A 17,692-nucleotide genomic window follows, 5' to 3' on the forward strand; every position below is an offset into this window, starting at 1 on the left:
CTTGCACATACTCCTTAGTCAAAAGGGCATGATACACGGACCTCTCCCCCTGCCTCTTCAGAGCGATTTCTCAGAGCTTTCTGGAAAGCTGTCTCCAGGCCACAGTCCTCAGTGAGACGCCGACTGAAACTCAGCTCACAGCTCGCACACTGGCGGCTGATTCCCAGCGGACAGAGGGCTCTCTCCTGGGTGCCACTTTGTCTCGACACGGAAGACTTTCACAAAGGGCATGTGCACGTGCAAATTCTACAGCTCACTAAGGAGTTCAGTTCTGTAGGCACACTCAGCTTAGTTACCTGGTACTTGGAACATATTTCCTCAGAGGAAAACAAACAGCACTGTCGGTACTTACAGTACTCTGTAATCTAATGGCTGCTTATCATAAAAGTTCCTAAGGGAAAATTAATCCAAAATTAATTTCTAATTGAGATATTCAGAACATATCCCTTCTTTGCCTGCTCCTCTCTCCCTACACACCTCACTCACCAACTTCCATACACACAAGAACTGCCATTAGGAGCTCTTGGGAGTCTTCTTCCCATTAAATGCACCAAGTACCCAGAGACCTTCTAGGGGACTAGCAATGGCTCCTGAAGCCTTGAAAAGGCGGTCAAGGACACAGGGAAGGTGAGGGAAAGAAAGGCAAGCCTCAGGAAGGAGGTGAAGGCGCAGAGAAGGGAGAGATGTGTGCTTACGTACACGTGCCGGGGGAATGGACTGCTGGGAGAACCCAGAGTAGCTGGGTTTGCCTCCTTCCCTCTCTCTCAGTAGGTGAGTGATGCACATGATAGCAAAGTTCTGTTTGTAATAAATTACAGGGAGAAATATCAATAACCTCAGATATGCAGATGACACCACCCTTATGGCAGAAAGTGAAGAGGAACTAAAGAGCCTTTTGATGAAAGTGAAAGAGGACAGTGAAAAAATTGGCTTAAAGCTCAACATTCAGAAAACTAAGATCATGGCATCTGGTCCCATCACGTCAAGGGAAATAGATGGGGAAACAGTGGAAGCAGTGTCAGACTTCATTTTGGGGGGCTCCAAAATCACTGCAAATGGTGATTGCAGCCATGAAATTAAAAGACGCTTACTCCTTGGAAGGAAAGTTATGACCAACCTAGATAGCATGTTAAAAAGCAGAGACATTACTTTGCCAACCAAAGTCCGTCTAGTCAAGGCTATGGTTTTTCCAGTTCAGTTCAGTTCAGTCGCTCAGTCGCATCCGACTCTTGGCGACCCCATGAATTGCAGCGCGCCAGGCCTCCCTGTCCATCTCCAACTCCTGGAGTTTACCCAAACACGTGTCCATCGAATGGGTGATGCCACCCAGCCATCTCATCCTCTGTCATCCCTTTCTCCTCCTGCCCCCAATCCCTCCCAGCATCAGGGTCTTTTCCAATGAGTCAACTCTTCACATGAGGTGGCCAAAGTACTGGAGTTTCAGCTTCAGCATCAGTCCTTCCAATGAGTACCCAGGACTGATCTGCTTTAGGATGGACTGGCTGGATCTCCTTGAAGTCCAAGGGACTCTCAAGAGTCTTCTCCAACACCACAGTTCAAAAGCATCAATTCTTTGGCACTCAGATTTCTTCACAGTCCAACTCTCACATCCATACATGACCACTGGAAAAACCATAGCCTTGACTAGATGGACATTTGTTGGCAAAGTAATGTCTCTGCTTTTTAATATGCTGTCTAGGTTGGTCATAACTTTCCTTCCAAGGAGTAAGCGTCTTTTAATTTCATGGCTGCAGTCACCATCCGCAGTGATTTTGGAGCCCAAAAAAATAAAGTCTGACACTGTTTCTACTGTCTCCCCATCTACTTCCCATGAGGTGATGGGACCAGATGCCATGATCTTAAGTCTTCTGAATGTTAAGCTTTAAGCCAACTTTTTCACTCTCCTCTTTCACTTTCATCAAGAGGCTCTTTAGTTCCTCTTCACTCTCTGCCATAAGGGTGGTGTCACCTGCATATCTGAGGTTATTGATATTTCTCCCGGCATTCTTGATTGCAGCTTGTGCTTCTTCCAGCCCAGCGTTTCTCATGATGTACTCTGCATATAAGTTAAATAAGCAGGGTGACAATATACAGCCTTGACATACTCCTTTTCCTATTTGGAACCAGTCTGTTGTTCCATGTCCAGTTCTAACTGTTGCTTCCTGACTTAGTTGGGATGAAAAAGGGAAAGAAGGAAGTAGCCCAGGTACAGTGTGTCTCCTCAATAGACAATATGATCTGCTTTACCTTCCCTTTAAAACAGAATCTCAGACCAATTTATTTAAACTTATTCAAAATGTACCAAAGATAATTTTGCATCTGCCAGAGAAATATTCTGATTTCTCTAGTGCAGTCAATTTTTATTTAAGATAGACATTTATTCCTCTAACAGAGCCTTGGGTACATGAGCTAAAGAACAGTAAATGTCTTGCTTATTTTCTGATATGAGAATCTTATGAGAGAGGAAATGAGAAGGTAGGGTGCAAGGGAAGAGAGAAGTGCATTCAGTGCAGTTCAGTTGCTCAGTCGTGTCCGACTCTTGGCGACCCCATGAACCGCAGCATGCCAGGCCTCCCTGTCCATCACCAACTCCAGGAGTTTACCCAAACTCATGTCCATTGAGTTGGTGATGCCATCCAGCCATCTCATCCTCTGTCGTCCCTTTCTCCTCCTGCCCCCAATCCCTCCCAGCATCAGGGTCTTTTCCAATGAGTCAACTCTTCGCATGAGGTGGCCAAAGTACTGGAGTTTCAGCTTCAGCATCAGTCCTTCCAGTGAACACCCAGGACTGATCTCCTTTAGGATGGACTGGTTGAATCTCCTTGCAGTCCAAGGGACTCTCAAGAGTCTTCTCCAACACCACAGTTCAAAAGCATCAATTCTTCGGCGCTCAGCTTTCTTCACAGTCCAACTCTCACATCCATACATGACCACTGGAAAAACCATAGCCTTGACTAGACGGACCTCTGTTGGCAAAGTAATGTCTCTGCTTTTTAAAATGCTGTCTAGGTTGGTCATAACTCTCCTGCCAAGGAGTAAGCATCTTTTAATTTCATGGCTGCAATCACCATCTGCAGTGATTTTGGAGCCCCCAAAAGTAAAGTCAGTCACTGTTTCCCCATCTATTTGCCATGAAGTGACGGGACTGGGTGCCATGATCTGTTTTCTGAATGTTGAGCTTTAAGCCAACTTTTTCACTCTCCTCTTTCACTTTCATCAAGAGGCTCTTTAGTTCTTCTTCACTTTCTGCCATAAGGGTGGTGGTATCTGCATATCTGAGGTTAAGAAGTGCATTAAGGCCTATGATATGGCAATATTCCTATGGTAAGAGATAGACAATCCCCTGGGCCGGACAGCTGGTGTTTGTTAAGTGGAATAAAATTGAAGCTTTCTTCTCATCCAGACACCCCAAGGACAAAGCTAGTGGCAAAAGCTGAGCTCTGCTAAAGTAGAGAGATAAGGCCCCCATTCCTGACGTCACAGAGGACTTCCCTGTCTATACAGGCACAGGAAGGCTTCTTGGGGGTCAAAAAGGGAAGCCCCACCCCCCAGAGTTAGTGTGGATGTGCATCCACAAGCCTGTGCGATGGGATCCATCGTAACAAAAAGTTGCGCACCCATCTTGGGGAGGGTCCTAGGACCAGTCAGGCCTAAAGAAAGAAACAAGGTAATTGGCCAAATGCAAACAAAGACCCAGAAGGACTGTCCCACTTAAGTGATTTAAACCACATTCTTTCTGCGCTCCGCAGTCAGGATGTCCGTCCTCCTCTCCTGGTGCGCATCTCTGCCTAGCTTCTGATTTACTGTGCTCCTTCTCATTAGACAGGACACCCAAACCCTTTAGCTCAGGGTATGTAATTCTGCCTTGCTTTGGTCTTAAAACTGTTTCTGTGTGCTCCCGTACATGTTATGCTGTGTCTCTAATAAAAACTTTTACCTGCTTTCATGGTTTTTGCTTCCTGAAAACATTCTTGATTTCAAACTGGGGAAAGAGCCAAGGCCATTTTGTTTCTAGCCTCCAGTCTCTGGCAGTCTAGTGGTCAGGATTTCTGTTTCCCATCCAGGCTACCCAGGTTCCAACCCTGGAGAAGGGAGCAAAGACCTCTCTTCTGAGCCGCTCACTGCTCTCCCTAGATCATTCCTAGCCTGGGACAGTATCGCATCCAGCTTGCTTGCTCCAGGCCAATTTTAACTCCAGTAGAAGCCAAGCACCTGAAAAGAGGGGCTCAGCACAATCAGATCTTACTCTTAGAGGGGTTTAAGAGAGGTTATTCACTTTACTTCTGATGCTAGCTTCAACAAATCTGAGGGGAAATGCCCTGATCAAAAGACCTAAGTCTGATCATAAGAATGCTCTTGTGAAGAGCCACTGTGGAGGGCTATGACTGCCTTTTACTGCATTTTACCTTTTATTCTCCCACCAAAGAAACAGAGTTCTCTTCCCTTCCAGTGCCTGGAGATAAACAGTGCTTAACTTAGTCACAACACACAGGGAGACTAGGAAGAACTAAACCAAGTTGTCTGTAAACTGCTTACTCAGTCAAAATTCATTTGGCAGCAGTGAAATTTCTCCTATTTCTCACTTAAAATGTGCAGAACATTTTGCTAAACCAGTGGTTTATCAGCTCTGGCTCTGCATCAGAAACATTTGTGAAAATTTTCAAAAATGTCTATGCTAGGGTTTCTCTCCAGAGCTAGCAAATCTCCAGGGTGGAGTGAGGCTGCTTTGAGAAGAAAGGCAAGCAGATTCTTAAGCTAGCCTTTGCCATTTATCTTATTTGACTTAAAACTGTTAATGGTAGGCCCCTGAATCTGGCCCTCAGAATAATTTTATGATAAAATGTTTTTTAAAGGTTTGGAATGCACTGTCAAATCTTAAAAAATGAAATAAGATTTCATATAAAACCCAGGATGTGGGCTTTTTCTGAAAACGTAAATGATCTGAAATGTCATTGAAGAAGGTAAGAGAGTGGTGACTAAAGAAACACTGCAGTATTGCAGGTCTGTGTTGAGGACCAGTTAGGGTTTGCATCATTTTTTATAACAGCACAAACACACCCAGTCGGATGACTTTCTCCAGCAATTTTTGGCTGCCTTTGGGCACACATGACTAGAATAGAACCTTGGATGAAAATTTAAAGTACTGGTAAGAAGTTAACAAAATGAAGGACCAGGAAATCTAAGCTGGATAAAAATGCCAAGGGACTGAAATGTAAGGGAAGTAGAGAGATGAGTTTTCTGAGGTCTGCATGAAAAAAGAAAACTATTAAAACAGCAGTTAATCATGAAGATGATGATGATGCATGTTAAGTGCTCACTCTGTGTCACACACCCTAATCAGCATTTTACACGTATTAAACTCTCACTATACTAACAGAAGTTAGATACTATTCAGTAATTCCCAATTTAAAAATACACAGGTAAAGAATAGGTAAGCAACTTGCTTAAGAAAAAGCTAATATATGGTAGAGATGGAATTCAAATCCTAGCAATCTGGTCCTAATTATTATGCTAAAATGCATTTCCAGGAAGCAACTAGAGGATAAAGGTTAAAAGTAAAGAAGAGATTCAAATGGGATTTCAGAATGGTATACTTCTGAAGGATGACAAATTCCAAGGAACTGAAGAGAAATATGTTTATTAATTAATCAAGTTTTAAAAACAGCATACATTTCTAGGTACCTTCTATCAGTCAGAGTTCTTAGCTGCAAGCCTGTTTGTTGCTTCTGTTAAGCTAACTCTGATTAGGCAGGAAGTGAGTTTTTACCAAGCGTTTATTAAAGTAATAAACAGTTTCAAGGCTAAACTCTTAAGAATACTTAACTCCACCCTGCCAAACTGATTAGATGATGAAAACTATTGTTGCTGGGAAGCACCAGATGCTAGAATTAGCACTCCTGTCATCTAGGAATGTTGTGGCCATCGCTGCTGCCGGGCAGGAAACTGCCTTCCTGCATCTCTAAGCTAAACCACAGAGCTCGGAGGAAGTTGGGTTGGCAAAGCCTAGTTCACATCCTGCACTCCTGAAAGGGAAACTAGGAAAGTGAGTTTCTGCTTCCACCTCAGTGAGACAGGCTTGTGATGTGGGCCACTCCTCGAGCACAGGAGAACGTGCGTAAGACACGAAGGGGCCACCAACATGACTGATGTCCACTACAAAGAACACTGCCGACACGAACTACAACGCAAGCACATTGTACTGTGCACAGTTGCTTTAGCTAAGGCATAAGGATGATTCAAAATGAAACCATGACACCCTGACATCTTAAACCATAACATCTTAAACTCTACTCCCTAAAAATGAATGAAGGAAGGGAGAAATACAAACACAAGCATGCACCACACATAATACCAAGGCCATCTCACAACCCATAGTTTAATAAACCGATCATGGTAACATCTCAGTAAATTATATCTAAAAAACAAGAAGAAAAAACTGATACATATGATAGTCAATTCAACTGATGAAGCATTAATAACAAAGCATCCTTCCCCCAAATTTCAGAAACTGTCTATAAATATACACGGTGAGAAGGTATGCAATATTGTGCAATATGCACAAAGAATACTGATTTAGAATCATATACAAATTAATGTTATGAACACCAACTTTCAGGATATTCAATAACTTATTTTGTAAGTTACATGATAACAGCTCTTAGCCACACATAAAAATGAATCTGTGGATTTCAATAAGAACCATAGAAGGGTCTTGAATTTTGGATCAGTTCTCACAGCCGGCCAAGGGATCACAGGCTTTAAGAAGTAGTCCACTATAATGCTTGTTTTTATGTGCCTTTGAGTCAACAGTCTGACCTCAATTCTGTTACACATGATCTTAGAGGTCCACGGGCTTCCCAGACGGCTCAATGGAAAAGAATCCACCTGTAATGCCGCAGATGGGTGCGCCCTTGGTCGGGAAGATCTCCTGGAGTAGGAAATGGCAACCCACTCTACTATTCTTGCTTGGAAAATTCCATGGACGGAGGAGGGTCACCAAGAATCAGACATGACTGAGCACACATGTGCCAATACCAACAGATCCACATCTCAACACTATCAAACTAAGTTTGGTCTGGTAGTATAGATTCCTAAAGAGAAAGAATTTGATTGACTCAGTGTGGATCCCATGTCCATTTCTGAATCACTTATGGCATGGAATTAAGTCACCTGGTACAATCCTGGCTGCAGAGATCTCCCTCTTTGGAAGGGGATATGGGGATACTGGCAAGGCCTCACATTTATCATGCCAACTACACCTGTGCCAATACAGACAGTGTAAAAGCGACCTGCGCTCTTCTTCAGTCTGAGAATTTAGATGTTTCACAACATAGGTGACATGATAGCATCTAAGGGGAAAATAAGGGAGACAAGATAGTTGTCCTGATTTACATCATACTTCTATTTCATTATTAATTTCTTCACTGAACATACCATCAAGTTTTCCATGCAGCATTAAGCTCACCAGCACCTCGGCTAGCAACCCCAACCCCTGCATGTCCTCCTTTCTCACTGCCCAGGCACAGGAAAAGGAAACTGTTCTCTTCTCCACTGCCCTTTGATCTCATCCCTCCCAAGACCAACCTCACAGAAAGCAGGTAGGCTGAGTTGTGTCTTCTAAGGTAGCTTCTCCTTTCCACCCAGGGTGGAGATTTTGCATAAGTTTTCCTAAATCATCAGGACACTTCCCATCAACTGACTTAAAAATCTTTAGATTGACAATGTTTAGAGAAAAAGTTACACTAACTGAATAAATTATGTGAGGTATGTCCTCTGTAATGCCTGTACTATAGAAATGATGGTCTGTATTATGAAATGTCCAATACATGTAAATTGTACTTGATTTAACAGTTAACTCAGTTTGCTTTGTCTTCACAGCTCAGGCAGCATAATTATCAGCTTAAAACTTTAAAAAGCGGAAGGCAAAAAGACCTCTACATGGAAGCGAAAGTTGGTCCTCAAAAACGTAAACCAATCCATGTCAGTCCTCTGCTTAAAAGCTTTCCATGTCTTCTCAATGTACTTTGCATAAAATCCAAACTTCTTGTCCTAACAAGGCCATATTTGATCTAGTCCTATCTGACTCCTTAGGCAAGCTTCTTTTTCTTCCCATAGGTAAGAAGTGGATTTATTCAAAGAGAAACACACTCCATAGATACAGCATGGGCCACCACAGAGCGTGAGTGCTGTGGTCTTAAAATGTGGCCATGGTTAGTTTTTATGGGCTGGATAATTTTGTAGGCTAATGAGTGGGAGGATGAGTCCAACTACTTGGGATAAGGGGAGGAGATTTCCAGAAATTGGGCCACTGCCCACTTTTTGGTCTTTTAAAAAAAAAACTTATTTTTAATTGAAAGATAATTGCTTTACAACACTGGTTTGATTTCTACCATAGATCAACATGAATTAGCCATAGGTATACCTATGTCCCCTCCTCCTTGAACCTCTCTCCCTCAGGTGAGGGTCTTAAAGCTGTTTTGTTCACTAATACAGCTCCAAGTTTAAGTGCCTAACACAATGCAGGTGATTAGTAAATGTTTATTAAATGAATTAATGACTATCATACGAATGATTATTTTCCTGTGTTACTAACTAAATCCTAAACAAATGGACTTCAGTCAGCTTTAAAAGAGCATCCATTTATTCCTAGAGAGATCAGAAATAAATACCTTACTGCCATGCTTGCTCAAAATGCTCAGAACAAAGTGCAACAGTCATAACCATATAACAGGTTATAAAATGGCAGTATTTCCCAAGTGGGTTTCTTGACACGCGTGCTGCAGATACTTCTTTACAATGGAGTTCAAGTATCACATCTAACTGCCTACCCAACATCTCCATTTGTATGTCTAAGAGAAAGCTCAAATTCAATAGTCCCACAATGATCTGATTTTCATCCACTCGGTAAATGACAATATATACTTCCAATAGCTCTGACCAAAAAAAAACCAAGAAACCTCTGAGTTTCTCCTGACCTCTTATTCTCACATCCTCAACTAATTCATTAGCCAATCTTGTAGGCCCTACTTTCAAAATACATACATAATCTCAGCACTTCACACAGCTTCACACAGTAACCAACCTGGCCCAAGCCACTATTCTCTTTTCCCTGGATGATTATAATCACCTCTTCACTACAGCAGTAGCCCCACTGGTATCTGTGGGGCATACATGCATTCAGGCAACCCCAGGCCAACTTCTACCTATAAAATACTGGGTTGGTCAAAATGTTAATTTGCGTTCTTCTGTAAGATGTTATGGAATGGAATAACATCTTACATCACCCAAGGCACCGCTGGGAGGATTAAACATGATCTAGGACTGACACCTGGTTTACAGTTAAACACTTAATAGCCATCTATACACTTCTTACAGGTCTAAAATATTCCTATTTCAACTTTTGGGAAGGAAAAATTGTTTTACATTTTTTTCTTACCACAACTGCAAGTTTTCAGGAATTAAACAATTCTAGATTTCTCATTTCTTCAGAGTCCCACCCCAATTCTGTTCCACACTACTTCTCTACTGTCATTATGGGATGAGTCCACCCAGACCCCAGTGGTAGAAAACCTCTTTAGAATTAGTAGAAATATTAGATATGTAGACCCGCAACTCTTATTGGGGAATAAGGAAGGAATTAACAGAATGGAGAGGAAAAGGTTATGGCAGTGTTTAAAAAACACATCTGATATTATGATTTTCTATTTCAGAAGGAAAAAGCCCTATAGTTTTCTGAAGAGAAAGCAAAGCTCAACATCATTTTCTTGGATGATGGACTTGCACTACTGTGACTCAACCAAAGGAATATCTCATTGGAGTGTTATGACATTTTCATGTTGATCAAAAGAAGTTAAAAGTTTGTTTGTTTGTAAGTCTGAGAAACTCTAATCCGGACCAACTGCACTTTAAATGTATACAGGGTAAAAAAATTTTTTTTAAAGTTCCAGAAAAGTTAACATAGTGTCCAAGTCAGAGGGCTGGGAAGTGGCTCCAACTGGACTTAAAAATCCTTCTAACCTCTAGTCCTGTTCTTAATATATTACACACTGGCTACAGTTAATAAAAAATTAACTGTATACCCATTCAATAAAAATAACAAGTACACTGAAACAAAAGATTCATTGTAATACTTTAAGTTCTCTAATAAGAAATACCTGCCCTTGTCTTCCAAATCCCTATCTAAAAGATCAGGCAAATCTCTTTTGCATTTTTTTTCCTTTTGCATTTAATAAGGACTTTTCTCATACCATTATATCACTTAATATTTACAACAATCTTGCCAGCTCAATGGTATTTTACTCATTTTGCAGAGGAAAAAAACAAGATTAGGTTTGGTTAAGTGACATGTCCATGATCATAAATTAGCAGAATTAGAATTCAACTCAAGTCTACCAAAGCTTCTACTACTACACCAAGCCTGTCCCATCCCTTCACTGCCGTAAGGAAATGGAACTCATCTGCAGAATGTGTGTGAAAGTCACTCAGTCGTGTCCGACTCTTTGCGACTACAAGGACTATACAGTCCAGGGAATTCTCCAGGCCAGAATAGTGGAACGGGTAGCTTTTCCCTTCAAGGGATCTTCCCAACCCAGGGATCGAACCCAGGTCTCCCGCATTGCAGGCGGATTCTTTACCAGCTGAGCCACAAAGAAAGCCCAATTAAATAATAACCAAGACTTTATTTACCGGTTTTTAAGATGACTCAGTTTCAGAGATGTTAATATGTGAAAAAATACGTATCTTAATGGATAAAATAAGGATATATGATGTCTCACTTATTGTGTTTTTAGAACTTAATTGTAGCTTCTAAGAAGTAACACTACTTTATCGATGGGCTTCAAATATTCCCTTTAAAACTACCAAATGTAGGAAATATAGTAAGAAAATCATCTATCATACACAAGTTTCCAAGTAAATCCAGATTCTCTAATCTTTCCATTGATCTGACCCTGCCCTTAAAGTACACTGCTTTAATTACACTAAGCCTGAGCCACAAGCGAAGCCCAAAAATACTGGCATGGGTTGCCTATCCCTTCTCCACGGGATCTTCCGGAGTCAGGAATCGAACCTGGTTCTCCTGCATTGGAGGCGGATTCTTTACCAGCTGAGCTACCAGGGAAGCAGAGAATGAGAAGGGGCTATGCTTTTCGGATGTCTTGGCCTTATTTCTGACCTGCCTAGTTACCGGCAGGTAAGAATTACAGAAATCAAATGAATCGCTTTAAAGTCGGTGCAAGATGCAGCAGTCTTGGTGAAGACCTGGTCTTAATTGCACATACTGAAAAATAATTTCATAATTTCAATATACCACTTTCAGAAATTGTTTGGGAAATCGCGGGGCTGTACCCTCAAGTGGTCCAAAGGAACCTTTCGCCGGGGCTCTCTACTTTTTCAGCTGTACAAGGCCAACCTAGAAACGCTGCCGTTTTCTGCTAGCCTCCCAAAGCCGCGAAAAGCCTTGGGCTCACCAAAAGCAAAGGTGCCCACCCACTGCCCCCGCCCAGGAAGCACCGCGCATGCGCCTTCCCAGTTTCTCGCGCGGTTACCACCGCCTGGTGGCGCCACTTCCCCCCACACCCGTTTCATCCGCGCAGCTCGCTCTTTCGAAATACCTTTGTCTAACTCCATAAGGGCAGAGTTAGCATCCAGCTCTTGTTCGCCATAGCCTGCATCTGCCAGAAAAGACTTAGTTGAGTTTGACGCCATGACCCATACAGTTACTCCACTAGCCTATTCATAGAGATTGCAAAGTCGGCCCCACCACCGCCATCTTCTTCCACCACCTCGCGGATTTTTCCTCCGCGCTCTGTCAAGCTGTGTTACGCATGCGCCCTGGGCTCCCCGCCGTTCGCCAGCGCCCCTGCGGCCCCCCGCGCAGGCGCTCAGGGAGCTCTGGAACGCCAGGTTCCCGCGGCTGGGCGAGAAGGAGGCGGGGCTTCGAAGGGGGAAGTGACTCGTACGCGCCCGGACGCCGCCGCGAGAGCCAATCAGAGGGCGTGACGTCAGTTTGGCGGGGAGTTTGGTGACCGGGGCTTACAGTGGCGGGAGTTGGAGGCAATAACTAGTCGTGGTCTAAGGGGTGCAAGATACAGTTTCCGCTGAATCTGGAGGCATTTCCACGACTTTTTCCTCAGTTGAGCGTTTTCCTCCGTCCCAGATGCTCTTCAATTCGGTGCTCCGCCAGCCCCAGTTTGGCGTCCCGAGAAATGGTGAGTAACGGCCCTAACCGCTGTCTCTTGCCGGCGGGATTCACCTCCCCCAGAACAACTCCTCGGACCAATGCCGATTTCAGTTCAGTTTCCCAGCCGCCGAGTTCTCCCTCAGCCAGAATGAGTTCGTGCTAGCTCGGAATACTGAAGAAAGCCGGACTTTCGTGCCCTCGAGATACTTTTCGTCGTAATCGAGACTTTTTTCAGTCGTGTAGGCTGAGGGAGGGAGGGACGTTGAGTTAACTGACCTCCATTACGGTTTATGTCTGTTTTGCACGTTAACTGGAAAACGCGTGCATTTGAGTGTGTGTGGCTTTCTGAACGAACAGCTATGTGAGATCATCAAGGGTTGTACTCATTGATTAATTCATTCATTTGTAGTGGAAACTTAGTGAGCCCTAACGTTTGCTGTATACACCAGAGAATAGGATCGGCTCTTAAAAAGAATTCAGTCAGGCAGAGAGAACAGAACATCTGCTTCTAGCATGGTCAGAATTTTTTCTTCCTGATTAATTCAAGGGTATAAAAATTCGTAGTGATACACTGAAAAATGCCCGTAAGCACATTTCCCACAAATGATCACTATTAATAGATTGAAATATTTTATTCCAAAATGTTTGTCAGTGCCAGAAGTAGGAAGTATTGTTATTTATAGATTTCTATAAAGTGTTTTATCTCTTTACTTTTACATAGAACTTGGAAATACTTCCATGTTAGTATATAGGCTTCCAATTTATTCTTTCCAGTTCTTGAAGTTCCTTAGGTTAAAACATTGGCAATAAGAATTTTGGGCTTTAGGTTTGAGTGTCATCAACCTGAAACTTTCTGGTAAGTTTTTGATAAGGGAGTTACCACCCAAACCAAGCTTAGCTGCAAATGAAATCTCATTCATTTAAAGAGGAACAAGGTCTTCTTTCCCCTAGAAATCGTGTGGAAAACAAAATGTGAGAAGAGAGCTTTTTATATTTAAGGCATAGGTCTTGGAAAAAGATATTGAGACAACTGGGGAGTAGCTCCTCAACTTCCTTCCTCCAATCTAAAACTCTACCATTCTTATCTCTTAGACAGTCTTTTAAATTATACTCTCAAAGCCTCTCCTTTCTGTCTCTGCTGCGACCTTGCTTTACTAACTTCTGTATCCTTTGTGTCATTAATGTCAGTATAGCATGGTAGTTAAGAGCTCGGTCTTCCTGACTGATTTCACCTCCACTCCTTACTTGTCTGTGTGACCTGGAGCAAGCTATGTAGTCTTTCTTTTGAAACAGATTCTTCTCTTAACTCTACATTCTGTCTGTCAACTTTCTTTTTTTCTCTGATTCGTAAATATTTTTCCAGGAAGGGTAAATTTTACCCTCTACCCTGGTTGGGTGTATGGCTGGACTAATAACAAAGTAGACATGAGAGATTAGCAGAAGGAAAACAAATTTTAATTCATGTGCATGGAGATCTCATAGAAATGGTACCTAAGAAGTGGCCAAAGCAGGCAGCTTTTATATTTTTCAGACCAAAAAAAAAAAGGCAATAAATTTGTGAGGAATTGACAGGACAAAGAAACTTAAGTTTGGGATACGTAATTAGTAAGGAATCTAAACAGAGTTTGGGCTTGAGGTAGTAAATTAAAAGAAGTTACAAGGTTTGTTTACACAGGCTTCTTGGCTCTGAATTTCCTCTCTGTTGGATAAGGGTGACCTTCTACCTCCAGTTGCAAAGAGTGCACCTTTCATAGGAGAGATTTATTTCCTGCTTTTCAGGGAGACAGGAAGGTCAGGGTTTCCTTCTTGCATCAGCTGCTTCTCAAGCAACTTCATTCAAAATAATCAATATGCTGTTATGGTATGTTTTGAGACAGCCCACACCAAGCCCCCAAATACTCATTCATTGTTTTGTGTTTAGGCACTGAAATTCATTCATTGTTTTACATCATGCACCAAACTTTGTATGACCATCTTTCTCCTTCCATGATCTATCCTAGGCCCCTTTTCTGTTTCTACCAACTCCCATGGGTGATCATAGCTATAACCAGGATTTCTTCCACTACTACCTGCAACTTTCTGTTCCCTTTACATCTATTTCTATGAGAGGTGTATAAGCATCTTCATCCAGGTGGTCAGTCCCAGAAACATCTCAAACTCATGTACCAAAACCAAACTCACTTTTGTCCCTAACCTTCTATATTACCCACTTAAGGAAATGGTCTCATTATTTTAAACTGGTCTTCACAGTCAGAAACCTGAAAGTTAATCAGAATTCTTCCATTTTCCTCAAGATACCCTTTCAGAGAAGTTCCCTTAAAATCTCTTGAATCTTTCCTCCTCTGTGTCTTCACTGATTTTGCCTCTTCACATATTTTGGATTTATGTTATGCTTACCACTCTGTTTCCCTAGGTTGGGCCTTTATACTTTCTTGTCTGGACTATAACAAGTTTCCTGAATGACCTCTTAGTTTCCCTCTTTCCACTTTATTTTCCATATTTCTGCCAATGATCTTTCTAAAATGAAAGCTGATTACTCTTCCGTGTATTTTTTAATTGATATCTTGAAGTTTTCTTCAAAAGTTTAAACAGGTGCAAAGGATATATCATTTCTGACAATATTGCTTACGTTCTTAAATGAAAAGGCTGCCTCAGTCTTTAAAATGTGTCTAATAGATTACAAATACTATAGTAATGATTTAATAATCACATCAACCATTTTTTAAAGTATAAATTGCTAGATAGTCTACACAGTTGTTTTTTTCCCTTGAATATATCTCCACTCCATTTCTCCCACAGATTTATCCTAATGTAATTTGAATTTAAGTTTGAAAAGTCATTTTTTTATCACCTTATCTAACTCTATGTAAAAAACTGTATTAATATAGTTTTAGAACAGAGGCTTTTAAGGACTGCCTTTCTGTCTGTAGATGGATATTTGTGAACTCTGCAACATAACTAATTATTGTATTCATATTATTCTTTTAGTGGTCTTTAATGGCTTGTTTACAAAGATATCTACCCTTAAGGTGATACCCCCAGGAGTAATGACTAAATCTGAGTTGAATTTCTATGCCTCCTTTGTATTCCTTCAGGTTATTTCTGTGAACCTGCGGAACTAGATTTGTGTGAGATTATATCAGGCTAAGATGTCTTCTCCAAATGACATTTTTTTATATTACCAAAAGTAAGAATTGAGAGTACTCTAAAATATGAGTGAGTTTCTTAATTATTTAGACAGTTCTCTAGATTGTAACTTGATTGTTTGCTCTAATGCTTACTATTTGGTTCTCAATAACTGTATACTAAATGAATATTTTATATATTTAAAATATGTTAACCTACATAGCAAAATGGTAAAACAAAACCCTGTAGATGGTTTACTATTTTAGGATCATAGTACACACCAGTTCTCTGACCCAAGCAGAGTAAGCTTTCCCTCCACTCTGAATTTCTTCCTCTCATATATTCAGTGAATACTTACTCTCCTTTCAAAACTTGTGTTTGATTTCACCTTCTTTAAAGAATTCCAGACCCTACCTACTACTACTTAAATTCAAGGCTTAAAATTGCTGTAATAAACTTTAAGATACTATGACTTGTTACTGTTAACATTTTAGAATCCTAGAATTTCAGTGCTGGAAAGGAAAGAGAGAGTATAAGAACTAATATTTACTTGTGAATATGTTAGTGGCATGAACCTAACAGAAACAGAAGATACTAAGAAGAGGTGGCACAAATACACAGAAGAACTGTACAAAAAAGATCTTCACGACTCAGATAATCACGATGGTGTGATCACTCACCTAGAGCCAGACATCCTGGAATGTGAAGTCAAGTGGGCCTTAGGAAGCATCACTATGAACAAAGCTAGTGGAGGTGGTGGAATTCCAGTTGAGCTATTTCAAATCCTAAAAGATGATGAAAGCTGTGAAAGTGCTGCACTCAATATGCCGGTAAAGTTGGAAAACTCAGCAGTGGCCACAGGACTGGAAAAGGTCAGTTTTCATTTCAATCCCAAAGAAAGGCAATGCCAAAGAACGCTCAAACTATCACACAATTGCACTCATCTCACATGCTAGCAAAGTAATGCTCAAAATTCTCCAAGCCAGGCTTTCAACAGTACGTGAACCGTGAACTTCCAGATGCTCAAGCTGTATTTAGAAAAGGCAGAGGAACCAGAGATCAAATCTATTGGATCCATTGGATCAACATCCATTGGATCCATTAGATCATCCATTGGATGATCCAGCATCCATTGGATCATCGAAAAAGCGAAAGAGTTCCAGAAAAACATCTACTTCTGCTTTATTGGCTATGCCAAAGCCTTTGACTGTGTGGATCACAACAGACTGTGGAAAATTCTTCAAGAGATGGGAATACCAGACCACCTGACCTGCCTCCTGAGAAATCTGTATGCAGGTCAAGAAGCAACAGTTAGAACTGGACATGGAACAAGACTGGTTCCAAACAGGGAAAGGAGTGTGTCAAGGCTGCGTATTGTCACCCCGCTTATTTAATTTATATGCAGAGTATATCATGAGAAATGCTGGACTAGATGAAGCACAAGCTGGAATCAGGATTGCCAGGAGAAATATCAGTAACCTCAGATAAGCAGATGACACCACCCTTATGGCAGAAAGTGAAGAACTACTACAGAGCCTCTTGATGAAAGTGAAAGAGGAGAGTCAAAAAGGTGGCTTTAAAGCTCAACATTCAGAAAACTAAGATCATGGCATCTGGTCCCATCACTTCAAGGCAAATTGATGGGGAAACAGTGACAGTCTTTATTTTTGGGGGCTCCAAAATCACTGCAGATGGTGATTGCAGCTATGAAATTAAAAGATGCTTGCTCCTTGGAAGAAAAGTTATGACCAACTTAGACAGCATATTTAAAAGCAGAGACATTACTTTGCAAACAAAGGTCCGTCTAGTCAAGGCTATGGTTTTTCCAGTAGTCATGTATGGATGTGAGAGTTGGACTATAAAGAAAACTGAGCACCAAAGAATTGATGCTTTTGAACTGTGGTGTTGGAGAAGACTCTTGAGAGTCCCTTGAACTGCAAGGAGATCCAACCAGTCCATCCTAAAAGAAATCAGTCCTGAATATTCATTGGAAGGCCTGATGCTGAAGCTGAAACTCCAATACTTTGGCCACTTAATGCGAAGAACTGACTCATTTGAAAAGACCCTGTTGCTGGGAAAGATTGAAGGCAGGAAGAGAAGGGACAACAGAAGATGAGATGGTTGGATGGCATCACCAACTCAATGGACGTGAGTTTGAGTAAACTCCAGGAGATGGTGATGGACAGGGAGGCTTGGCGTGCTGCAGTCTATGGGGTCGCAAAGAGTCGGACACAACTGAGCGACTGAACTGAACTGGTGTTAGCGACTACGGTAGGTGCATTGACATTGTGGCTTGGCCAAAAAGTTCAGTCGGATTTTTCCACACCACCTTACCAGAAACCCAAATGAACTTTTTGGCCAACCTAATACATTATTTCCTTTGAC

At 41.6% G+C, this 17,692-nt stretch overlaps 2 protein-coding genes across 3 annotated transcripts in view; one reads left to right on the top strand and one right to left on the bottom strand.

Annotated features, from left to right (window-relative positions):
* The window catches only part of INTS7 (integrator complex subunit 7), an 82,570-nt gene extending 70,721 nt beyond the window's left edge, over nt 1-11,849 (bottom strand). The window contains 1 exon segment of the mRNA XM_020910347.2: nt 11,613-11,849. Within this exon segment, the coding sequence (XP_020766006.1) occupies nt 11,613-11,706 (94 nt within the window). The 5' untranslated portion in view covers nt 11,707-11,849.
* A 157-nt stretch (nt 11,850-12,006) lies between these two features.
* Nucleotides 12,007-17,692, top strand: part of DTL (denticleless E3 ubiquitin protein ligase homolog) — a 48,259-nt gene continuing 42,573 nt past the window's right edge. For both annotated transcript variants that reach the window (XM_020910349.2, XM_020910350.2), the window contains exon 1: nt 12,007-12,209. In XM_020910349.2, coding sequence (XP_020766008.1) covers nt 12,158-12,209 — 52 coding nt within the window. In that variant the 5' untranslated portion in view covers nt 12,007-12,157. The remainder of the gene's footprint in view (nt 12,210-17,692) is intronic.

The sequence above is a fragment of the Odocoileus virginianus genome, chromosome 11 (genome assembly GCF_023699985.2).
Source record: "Odocoileus virginianus isolate 20LAN1187 ecotype Illinois chromosome 11, Ovbor_1.2, whole genome shotgun sequence".
Classification (NCBI taxonomy): Eukaryota; Metazoa; Chordata; class Mammalia; order Artiodactyla; family Cervidae; genus Odocoileus; species Odocoileus virginianus.